This window comes from Verticillium dahliae, genomic scaffold (genome assembly GCF_000150675.1).
Source record: "Verticillium dahliae VdLs.17 supercont1.14 genomic scaffold, whole genome shotgun sequence".
Taxonomy (NCBI): domain Eukaryota; kingdom Fungi; phylum Ascomycota; class Sordariomycetes; order Glomerellales; family Plectosphaerellaceae; genus Verticillium; species Verticillium dahliae.
In genome coordinates this window covers 559459-570750 of record NW_009276945.1, presented here as the reverse complement: position 1 = coordinate 570750, position 11292 = coordinate 559459, and the positions used below count along the sequence as shown (strand labels likewise).

Here is an 11292-nt window from a genome sequence, read left to right as displayed (position 1 = left end):
ACGCAGGCCGCGGACGTGAAGCGGCGAGATGATCATTAGATTCCCCCAACTCTTTTTTTTATATTCCCTTTGTTTCATCTCCAGGCTTCCTCCTCTGACGCGAGATTCTTTGTAGAAACCAAGACAGAAGGTTAAGGTACCGTTTACCTTTCTTCAGGCCCCCGCGAGCAGATGGCCCACCAGTTATCCCTCTCGTACCCGCTCTCGAGCACTACACCACCGACAGCTTGAATGTCAGCGTCGAGCTCACCCTCCTTGTAGAGGTGGTAATAACGGTGCCACGTCTCGTCCGGCTTCTCCTCTGCTACCGACTCGACGGCGGCGTCGCGCTTAGGCTGGTTGGCTTTCGTGACCCAGGGGACGAGCTGGTCCTGCGGGGCAGAGGCGTCCCAGCCGCGGCGAGAGTTGCGCTGCTCCAGGGCCCAGACGAAGAGGAGGGCCTTGCCGTTGGCGGGGACGAGGGTGTCGAGGATGGCGCGAACGGCGGCGCGGCGACGGGACGGTGTAGAGAGGTGGTGCAGGACGGCGATGGAGAGGGCAAAGTCGACGGAGGAGAGGCGGTAGGGAAGAGTCAGCGAGTCGGCGACGATGACCTGGTTGCGCCGTGCCGAAGGGCCTGTGGTGGTCACTTCGACGGGAGGCCCGTCGCCTTTAGCCTTCTTCGGGGGCGCGCCGCTGCCGCCGGTGTTGTCACGGGCGAGGGCGACGAGGTTGGCGCTGCGATCGGAGCCTAGGAGATGGAGGTGTGGGCTCACGGCGAGATACTTGCCGTTGCCGCATCCAATATCCAGACCTACCGCACCAGCGGGCAGTGAATCGAGGAAGGAGGCGACACGAGGCCAAGGCTTGTGGCGGGTGGCTGAGAAGTGGGGAGCAATGGCCTCATAGACGGCGTGAACGTGGGTAGACTCGTAGGTGGCGGCCGTATCTTCAGATGCCGGGGCTGTAGGGGCCTGTGATGCCACAGCTGCCGCTGCCGTGTCTGTCGACATGTTGGCTGGCGGTTTGTGGTCCGTGGGCGGCTGGAGGTGGAAATGGGTGAGTGAGGCTGAAGGTCCTTCCCTTGCCCTCAAGCAGTGGGCCCTAGATCGGACGAAGAAAGTGGTGGTTGGGCGGCCAAGGTGGGCTTGCTTCTTGTCGGGTCGTCCCTTTCCTTTCCCTTTGGTTCCCTGACTTGCTTTGACAAGGAAATTAACGCCCTCGGACCTCTCGCGCTTCAGCTCTGGCTATATCCGACTGTTCAAGACAGTCACGGAGAGGTACGTTCCCCGTCCTCAAGCTTCTCGTGCTCCTTACTGCGTGCTTGTACAGCCACGCCCTTGCCAGGCCCTGGGTGGGCGAACGGCCGAGTAAGCAATCCTTCAATCTGGCGGCAGTCGCCTGACACTTGACAGGGCTTGGGCTGATGAGTGTCGGTGCTCGGCCCTCTCTGTTGGTGATGGGCGGGTGGACACACATCAACACGATGATGGCAGCCTTTGGTTGTCCGTTTATGGACTCGTTCGCGACCGGGTGATCGTGAAACCCTGTCAGCCACAGAGACTGGTGGGGGTGAAGCGACCAGATCGGCAAGGTCCTTTTTCTTGGTGTGTATGTGTAAATGGTGACCAAGCCAAGAGCGCGCTGGGTCTAGAGGTGCGAAGAAATCAAATAGCCTTGAGCGAGTGTTCCAAATTGGTTGTGGTTCTTAATCAGAAAATTAAGACTCAGGGTCAAGCGAGCCCCGTTCGGATCCCTGACGGGTAATCCCTGTCCCTGTCTTAGCCGCGTGATCGACGCGCCCGACCGCGATGTTGGAACCACAGCAGCCGATGGTTGCGCTTCCGAGGGGGTTGCCGTTTTGGGCAGCCAGCCTCTGACAGGTCCAGGGTGGACTGATAGTAGGCGAAGCGCTGGAAGGCCGTTGGAAAGACTGTCGCTTCGATGACTGACGGTGGATGATAGCGACAATGATGATGAGTCAGAGGAAAAGAAGCGAATGTGGTCGAGATAGAGTTGGCACTAGGTATGATTGAGAAACTGTGTGTTGTAGGTTCAAGGTTCTGCGCGTGCTGCCGTAGCCGTTGCCGTTGCCGCTGCCGCTGCCGACGAACCAGTTTGACGGGTACCAGAATAGCAGGATTGACGTGACACTGACTTGCCGCCCGGTGCTGCAACACAATCACGATCGAGTGACGAATTTCGGGAGGGGTGGGTGTGCGGCTACGAGGGAGAAGGCAAGGGAGCAGAGGTAGCCTGTTGAAATCTGGGTTTGGAAAATAAAAGCGCTGAGTGATGGAGGTTTGGCGAGAGAAATGGCAGGCGAAGCTGCAGGGGAGGGGTACGTGGTAAGGAGGAGAAGGAGGGGTCATGTCCATGTTGGAGCGTCTGAGCCCACCATGGCCCTGTGTCGTAATTGACGTTTTGGCAGCTGCGTCCGAAGTCCACTTGCACCTGCCTGCCTCTGCCTATTTTTTCTCGCACCTCCCCTCCTGCTCGCATACCCTCCAGCCGCTTGGTTGGACACTTGATGAACAGAGCGGGTGCGACTGAGCTTCAGTGGCTGGTGCGCCCGCTCCGGCGCTGCTCCGGATGCTAGCGACCAAAGTACAGTATCACCGGCGGAGTCGGAGGCCGACGTCCGATGCGGCTTATGTAACTTGTCTCAGGTGCATTTCCGCACCTTATGCTCAGCCCGCGCGATGATACCGGCACTGCCGCTGAATCATCGTCGACTTCATTTCGGGAGTCCTGGATGCCCTCTCCTAGCCTCTACCACTAGCCTATTCTCTCTCCCCCCTTCCCTTGGATGCGCACGCCATCTGTTCCTCTTGCGTTCTCTCTCCCTCTCTCTACCCTTGTCATCCCAAATCGATCAAGCATCTAAAGCCACACCCTGCGTCGCGCTCAGACCCTCGCTCCACCCGCAGCAGTTCGCAGCCCGCCAGCATGACAGACAGGCATGCTCTCTAATAAGGTATGCTGTCACTTAGCCCCCGCCCCTGTCCTGGGGGAAGGAGGAGGGGGCCGACCATATCCATCACATCCTACAACCTTAGGTAGACAGGCCCGCGAATAGCGCCATACCCTCCTCCTCCTCTCAGCAGTCATCACTTCTGTACAACCCCCGTTCATGGCCCTATTCGGTTCCCTCCCCCCCATGCTGACCTCCTGCCTGTCATCACGTCGTATCACGGTTCTCCCCGCCCAGGGCCGCCGGCCTGTCCCCCCCCGGCCTCCACGCGAGATTCAGGTGAGCCGAATTGCAGGGCCACGACGTTCGCACGCGACGGCCCAGCCGATCGCGAACCATGTTCTGACAAAAAAGCAGGAGGGGGGGAAAGACCTGCGTCGTTTAATCTCCGGCCTTGCCAGTGACATTGACGAGCTGGCTTCTTCCGGCCTGGCTGGGCTGCCCAACGACGTTGGCTTGTCAGTCTCGGCAGTTTTGAACTCGCGGTCATGCTGCATTTTTCACTATGCGCGCCTGCTGGTCGGCGTTCGGGAGAGGGCATCCGAGGGGGAGAAAGGGGGGGGAGAGATACAGGAGGTCTGAGGGAGAGGTCCCGTACGCTCGCATGAAGTACGACGAAATGAGAGCTGACATTTGACAGGGATGGGTGGCAGCAATCTTTTCCTACTTGAGATCTCGCTACCAGACCTGCTCTACAGAACCAGCTGATACTGCTGCTGCCCAATTCACGGCTCGAAACCTGCGGAGACCTTACCGCCCCGTGTTGAGGGAGCTCTCAGGATCAAACTCGTGGCTCGTGATGAGGGCAGGGTACTCGACGCCGCCCTGCCTCAACGCCTCATCCATGACCTCCATGATGACGACGCTCTCCTCCCACGGCATGCCCTCACTCTGGACCTTGCCGTCGCGCACGCACCGCGCCGCCTCGTCCGCCTCCCAGAAGAAGCCGTGGCCCCAGCCGCCGCGCGACTCATCCTTGGGCAGCGGGCACTCGACGATCTCGACCTCGCCCTCGGCGGCCCCCTTGCGCACGACGCGGTAGCTGTCGGGCCGGAACGCCGGGTGCGCGACCTGGATCTCGCCCTTGGAGCCCTGAATGCGGATGCCGGGTGTCTTGCCGGCGCCCGAGGCGTCCGTGTCGGCGCGCAGCGAAGTCGTAGCGATGCCGAGAGTGTTGTGCTTGGGGAACCGGACGATGATGGCTGTGCTGTCGTCGGCGCCGGTGGCGGCGTACTTGTTGAGGGCGGCAGTGACGACAGGCTTCTCCTTGGCGTCGGCGGCCTGCAGGTGGTAGAGGATCTGGAAGACCCAGGTCAGGGAGTAGATGCCGAGGTCGAGAAGGGCGCCGCCGGCAAGGTCAGGGTTGACCATGCGGTGCGAGTCGGCAAAACTCAGACGGCCAGTGTCATGGTCCTCGACGTTGTTGAAGGACAGGTCGGCGGTGACGCGGGAGACGGTACCAATCTCGCCAGCCTGCACGAGCTCGCGGACCTTGAGACTCAGGGGCTGGTAGCGGGTCCAGACGGCCTCCATGAAGAAGAGGTTCTTCTCTCGGGCCGTGGCGACGAGACGGCGGGCCTGCTCGGCGGTGACGGTCAGAGCCTTCTCGCAGAGGACGTGCTTGCCGGCACGCAGGGCCAGCATGGCGTTCTGGAAGTGGTGGGAGTGCGGGGTGGCGACGTAGATGATATCGACATCGGGGTCGGCAACGAGCTCGGCGTAGGAACCGTACGTCTTGGCCTCCTGGGGACCGTCAATCTTGGTGAGGAAGTCGCGAGCCTTCTGGGCATCGCGGGACGAGGACACGGCGACGATGCGGTGGGCAACGTTGGACACATCGCGGGTGGCGGGGTTTGTCAGGAGGTCCTTGCTGAAAGCTTGATCTCATGTCAGCCATGATTATCCTGCCTGGCGACGATTCGAGAGAGGACTTACTCTCAGCGATCCAGCCGGTGGCTAGGATGCCCCAACGCAGAGTGAAAGACATGGTGGGGGTATTGTTGTGGTCGGGTATATGGCGGCACACGATATGCTCGACGAACGCAAAAGCGAAACAATTGCGAGAAGATTCGCGGCAGTAACTTGTTGGGCAAGTAGGAACTGAGGCAGAGAAGCGATATGAACTCGAAAAGGCTGTCGTCGTTCAGATGGAGAGCTGCCCTTGTCCCCTATTTTAGGTCGGAAGCTCCTCGTCCATGCGGGGTAGCTCTGGTTGTCGATGCGACGTAGCAGCGAATTGGAGACTCACAATCACCACCGGCCCTCCCTTCCACACAAAGACCATGGCATCATGAGGCGGGGGGACACAGTCCCGATACTCCGCGAGCTCCATCGAAAAGGATCGAGGTCCCTTTTAGTGCCGTGTAAACCGGGTAAATGCCGGTAGCAGAGGGGGAATCGAGCGGGAAACGGAGGAGAAGTGCCTCACCGTGCGACTCACCCGCGTAGCCCCGCGCTAAAAGTCATGCAGGCTTGGCAGGTTAGATGGATTTATCATCCAGCAACTGTTGAGTGTGCTATCAGCGAACTCGAACGTGGTTTGCAGAGGCAGTCCTTATCTCCTCCGTGTCAGACCTTTGATCAATGGCCGGTTTGTCAAATAGCAACACTTTGCAAAGGCAGCAGCAGCTCACCTCGTTCGCAACCGTCCTCCAACATGTGGTACCCCTCATCTGTAATCTGGTGACGGTGATGTCATCGCCTGTCAGTGGCTTCGTCCGTCTGGACAGGCGAGGCAGGACAGTGCCCCAAGACGAGGAAGGACCACAAGCCTGAGCGGTGCCTTCCTGAGGTGCTCCGGGTTCGAAGACGTGCTGACAGTCTTGGCGGTACTCAATCTTGCAGACTGACAGACGGACGCTTGACTCTTGTTCTCCTTGAGGCCGTTTTCCCGGCCGAGTGGGCTCTACAGAATACCATGTCCTTTGCTTCCTGTCTCAAGCCTCAAGCCGCGGCACCTTGATGTCGGTCGAATCTACACTTGTAGCTAGCCAGCATCGAAGATTACATACTCTGTACCATTCTCCTCCGCCGACTGCCCAAAACGGAAAGTGCGTGGAACGGCTCTGCCTTGGCTGACTCTCAAATCCCAGCGATAGACGGTCGTTTCGTCAAGGAGCGACCCGACAAGCTCGTCACGGATATACTCAAGGAGTTGGTCCCTGAGACGACAAACCAACAGATCTGAAAATCTTCTCACCCCAGAAACCACCCGCCAATATGTCACAGCCACCACCCCTCGCCGACAATCTTCCCCTCAACCCATCTCAGAACCCCGCGGCAGTCCCGTCCATCCCACGACTCCTCTACGGCACAGCCTGGAAGCAGGGCCGGACGACGCCCCTCGTCCTTGCCGCCCTCCGCTCCGGCTTTCGCGGCGTCGACACGGCCGCCCAACCCCTCCACTACCGCGAAGACCTCGTCGGCGCCGCTCTCCAGCAGCACCTCGCCAGCCCCTCGGCGGCGGCGTCGGCGGCGACGAGCGGCCCCGTCCCACGCGAGCCCATCTTCGTCCAGACAAAGTTCAGCCCCAACCAGGCCACGACGGGCGACGACCTCGACCCGCCGGTGCCGTACCCCATCGACGCGCCCCTCGAGCACCAGGTCGACGCCTCGCTCACCTCGTCCCTCGCCCACCTCGGCGCCGACCACGTCGACATGCTCCTCCTGCACGCGCCCCTGCCCCTGCTGCCCGACACGCTGCGCGCCTGGCGCGCCATGGAGGCCCACGTGCCCCGCGCCGCCCACCGCCTCGGCGTCTCCAACGTCACGCTGCCGCAGCTCGAGGCCATCTGCGCCGCCGCCGCCGTGCCCCCCGCCGTCGTCCAGAACCGCTTCCGCGCCCCCTTTGACGCCGCCGTGCGCGCCTTTTGCCGCGAGCGCGGCATCGTCTACCAGGCCTTCTGGACGCTGACCGCCAACGCCGCCCTCGTCGGCAGCGAGTTCGTCGGCGGCGTCGCGGATGCCGCCCGCGTCAGCCGCGAGGTTGTCTTCTACGGTCTCGTCTTGGCCCTCGGCGCCTGCGTGCTCGACGGCACCACGAGGGAAGAGGAGATGAGGGCTGATCTCGAGGGGATCGAGACGCTGAGCCGCTGGGCCGACGGGGATGGGAGAGAGCTCTGGGAGGTGGCTGTCAGGGCCTTCAAGAAGAAGGTCGGCGATGAGGTTTGAGGCAGAGGGGCCATGCCAGACATGGGGCACCATCAACTCCTCCGCAGCGGTAGGTCTCCTCTAGACGAGGCGGTGCTCATTCGGTTTTCTTCTCTGTCCACACATGTCACATTGAACGTGCCATAGTCATTAAAGAATCTATTCGTAATCATAATTGTCCGTCCAACGCCGTCAGCTTGCCCTGGTATCTCTCTGTCGCCGACCAAAAACTTGCCAGCCCAGCACAACCCAAAACGCCGCCACACAGGCACACATACAAAAGGGTGGCACGCATCACGCACCTCACTCCTCTTCCTCGTTCAGCCGCCCGTCCACCAAAATGACGACCGTCAGCGTCGCCGCGTACGCCTCACGCACCGCGCACCCGACGCACGTCTTGGCCACGTCCGCGACAACAGCCCCCAGCCCCCAGTGGCTGCACCAGGCCCTCGCAAGCACCTCGTTGTCCGGGACGCCAAACGCTTCGACGACGAGCACCTTCTCGCCCTCTTCAGACTGCTGCGCCGCGGCGCTCGATTCGCTGATCCCGCTCCCGGGGCCCTGCGCGCTGCTCCCGCTCCCGGGGCCCTGCGCGCTGCTCCCGACGCGTCCGCCGTAGTACAAGCCGCCCCAGTCTCTGACCTCGACGATGCGGTCGACGCGCACCGTCTCGAAGACGTAGTCGAAGAACAGAGGGTGCGGCCCCGCAGAACACGGCCACGCCGAGACGAACGACACGTCGAAAGTGAGCCGCAACGGCCATGAGATGCCGTCAATGGCGAACTGCACCGTCGCGTCGTGCCACGCGGGGCCGTCATCGGCCACGGCGCCCCGCGCGCCCGCTACCGGCTTGAAACCCAGTACCTCTATGCGCACACAGTTGTGGTCGGGCAGTTTGTCTTGGTGCGACGGCGACACGAGCTTGTACTCGCTCACCGGGAAGACCTCGGCTGGCGGGCCGAGGGGGTCGGACCTCTCGCTCATCGACGCCATGTCCTCCGGCGCGAGGCGCTGCTTTGTCGGTTTGCGGGAGCGCACGCGCGCAATCTGACTGCGTGCGAGGTCTGGCGAAGGGCGCGCGGGGCCTACCCAGCCGGCAAGCGCGTGGCATGTGGGCGCCAGCACCTTGCCGACGATGCATGAGGCCGACCAGTATGTATAAGACGAGCGATGCTGGAAGCCACAGGCCGGGTGAAGGTGCGTCAACAGCGCCAGCGCGTCCGTAGTCTGGTCAGGATCGACATCAATCAAGGTGTTCATGATGAGGAAGGGAAACGTTGCGCCGGGCAGGATGAAACCACTGAAGAACGCCAGAGCATCGGATGAGATGAGGTCGAGTGTGTCGTCGGCGTCGCGACGGCGCATATGGTCCATCGTTTCGGCAAGGTTGGGCCACTTCATAATCTGAGCAAAGCGCTTGAGCATGCGCATCTGTCGCCGGCGCAGCTTGTAGCGGAGTCGAATGTCAGCCGCGTTACGGCCCCATGACTCAACACGAACGTTCTCGCGCCAGCGCTTGGCGAGAGCAAGATCCCATCGTATCTTGGGTGGCAGCTGTGTTAGCAGCTTCTCCTTGGCCCACTCGCCGTGAGAGCGGGCCTGGATGCGGACCTCGAGCTCGAGAGCGAGTAGCAGCTGGTGGCAGAAGCGCAGGTAGCGGTCGGCATTAGCGGGGTCCGTGTCGAAAATGAAGCGAGCGGCGACCTGGTGGCGTGGATCGGAGAAGTCGGTCCAGTGCAAGGGGCGGGAGAGCACCATGATGAGATCGGTGATCTGGCGGTCGAGGGTGCGGTGTGGGTTCGGAGTGTTCCGATCTGGATCGCGAAGGAAGCGGCGATATAGACTGCGATACATGCGCTCTTCGTTGTCGTCGATGCTGCGGGAGGACTCAAGTTCCTTCAGACGTGCGAATATGGTAGGCAGATCGACGTTGCGAGGCTGTATACCCGAGTCGCGCAATGCAATCGTAGGAGGGAGATTACTCGACGAGGAGGCCCACTGGTTGAGGGTGATGGTACCAGGGAGCCGACCAAAGTGGAACGCATACGAAGGCTGTTCGAGAGTATCCCAAGGATACGCCGCGGGGTCGGAGCGGCCAGACCCCGACCCCTGAATGCGCAAAGTCATGAACTGGGTCATGGAATCGTGCGGGTTGGCAGTGTCAGTCTCGTCGCCGTGATTCCCGGCAGATGTGGTATACAGCGCGTAGTAGTGGTCTGAGGCATGGGGGATGGGTCGTTTGTGGCCCTTGTGTGCGGGCACGCCTCGTGAGATGAGCTCCATGGCGTGCCCGAGTTTCAGTTCCTCCCGACTGCCCAAGTTGGAAGGGGGCCAGGAGGTCAGTGGTGGCCTTTGTCGGAGGCTGTCATTGCGGTGAGCATCACGGTCCCGGCTCTTGGCGCCGGAGCCGGAGCGGCGGGGGCGATTGCGGGACGTGCTGCTCGGTGGTGAGTCGCGGTCAGAGTCACGGCGGCGATCAGGTGGCGACGAGCGGCGCCTGCGCGGTCTCGCCTCGCCCTCGCTGGCTCTTCGGGGTTCAGGGTCCTGGGGAAATCGGTTAGCTGTGCGGCATGGGTGTACATTGACGGGAGAGACGAACTGTTTTGGCCGTTCTCCGCGCAAGACTTTTGCTCCGAAACAGGGCGCCCCAGAAGCCTTTCGTCTCCTTGGTGTCGTGGTCGGTCATGGCGGATGTAGCCGGAAGGTTGTGGAAGAAAAGGAAATAAGCACAATATGTGAATACCAGCCTACTGTAAAGAAATGCAAAATGAATGAGGCAGCCAAGGTTGCGAGTCAATGTTTTGAGAATCGTTTGGGTGGTCTAGGGGCAAAAAGATGGGAGAATTCGTCAGACGTTGTGGCTGCGCAATCGCGAGGCGTACATGGAATGAGCCTATCTCGTTTGTCACAGGCCGAGTCGAAACATGAACCTAAATCGTCTTTGGTGTGTTGTCGTTGCTGCCCTTGATGCGGCTGAGTTTCGGAGGGATATCGATAGAAAGATGTTCGAGGCACAAAGCATTGTCGGTGCAGTCGACAGCGAGTGCGGGTTCTGTCGCAGAGGGCGAGGATGCCGAGGATGGAATGGAATTCAATTAATCTGGCGATATGTACATGGTGGACGTGGCCGACTGGCTGACTGGCTGGCTGGCTGAGGAGTGACGAGTGACGAGGGAATGGCCAAGAAGTAGGGTTCGTTTCTTGGATTTCTTGGAAAATGCAGGGACGAATGGGCCGCCGCCACCTGATGCAGCTGATCAGTAGCTGTGGTCGATGAGTGGTGGGTGATGTATGGATGCGGATTGTCAGGCTGATGAGGGAGGCTAGATGTGGTGCGAACGAGTGATGTGGTGTGGTCGTGGTGAATGGTCCGGGATGGATGCCTAGAGGACTCCCCCCTTCCTTTGGTGAGGAAAGGGATGACGATGGGGTTGAGGCGGTGAGCTTGAGCCACTGGAACCCGCTGAAGAAAGATGCGGTAGTCAGTGGCTGGGGCCCTGTACTCCTGCCTCATGACGCTGTGGTGCCCAACCACTTCATCTCGACAATGCCGCTGCTGCATCTCATCGTCCACTGCATTGAATGTAAGAAATCATCCTTGCCTTCTAAAAATCGTTCGACTCCTCATTAACATAGGCGAGAAAACAAATCCTCCAGTTGCTGCATCTCTTGTGCTGCACTCCCCGAGAATAGACTCTGCATCCGTCCGTGTCCGAAAGTTTCGATACCACCCATAAGATGACGACGTTATAATATAGGTAGGTCAGGTAGGTCAAGGGAGCTCATTCCAGAACAGCCGAGACCAGGAACTAACACTTAATTAGAAATTGATCCCGCTCGTCCTTCATGTCCATTCGCGCTCATCCTGTCAACCACAAGTCTAGAAGTGAGTGAACAATGCGGTCGTCGTCATGAGAGAGTGTCATTATTATATCATCAAATGTCCCATCATACACCCCATCCTTGTATAAACCAACCCGCCTTTCCGTCCATGTTCGCCGCCGCATGACTTGCGACCCTGGCCTCGAACCTTAGGCCTTCTGCGCCTCAGGCCACGAAGATAGAGCCTTATCCACCTTCTTGCGGTACTCCTGCTGCGTGCGACACTGCTCAAGGAAGACACCATACTTGGCATCCAACAGAGTCTTTTCGTTCTTGTTCTTGCCCGGCTTCACCAAACGACCGGGTGA

The 11292-nt window shown here is 60.2% G+C and overlaps 4 protein-coding genes across 4 annotated transcripts; 1 reads left to right on the top strand and 3 right to left on the bottom strand.

The window, feature by feature from the left end:
* Window positions 1–143: 143 nt before the first annotated feature.
* On the bottom strand, window positions 144–992 carry VDAG_06775 (tRNA (uracil-5-)-methyltransferase TRM9; the record flags this gene model as incomplete). Its single annotated transcript, XM_009659479.1, has 1 exon — window positions 144–992. The coding sequence occupies one exon, from the start codon at window positions 990–992 to the stop codon at window positions 144–146; it is 849 nt and encodes a 282-aa protein (XP_009657774.1).
* A 2711-nt stretch (window positions 993–3703) lies between these two features.
* Window positions 3704–6023, bottom strand: VDAG_06774 (NADP:D-xylose dehydrogenase; the record flags this gene model as incomplete). Its single annotated transcript, XM_009659478.1, has 2 exons — window positions 4889–6023; window positions 3704–4830 (listed from the first exon to the last, which is right to left on the bottom strand). The coding sequence occupies exons 1-2, from the start codon at window positions 4938–4940 to the stop codon at window positions 3704–3706; spliced, it is 1179 nt and encodes a 392-aa protein (XP_009657773.1). The 5' UTR covers window positions 4941–6023.
* Window positions 6024–6172: 149 nt separating this feature from the next.
* On the top strand, window positions 6173–7123 carry VDAG_06773 (aldo/keto reductase; the record flags this gene model as incomplete). The annotated part of the gene is made up of 1 exon (XM_009659477.1): window positions 6173–7123. One exon carries the CDS (start codon window positions 6173–6175, stop codon window positions 7121–7123), a length of 951 nt encoding a protein of 316 aa, XP_009657772.1.
* A 282-nt stretch (window positions 7124–7405) lies between these two features.
* VDAG_06772 (uncharacterized protein) lies at window positions 7406–9788 on the bottom strand (the record flags this gene model as incomplete). Its single annotated transcript, XM_009659476.1, has 2 exons — window positions 7406–9646; window positions 9702–9788. 2 exons carry the CDS (start codon window positions 9786–9788, stop codon window positions 7406–7408), a joined length of 2328 nt encoding a protein of 775 aa, XP_009657771.1.
* Between the last annotated feature and the right edge of the window lie 1504 nt (window positions 9789–11292).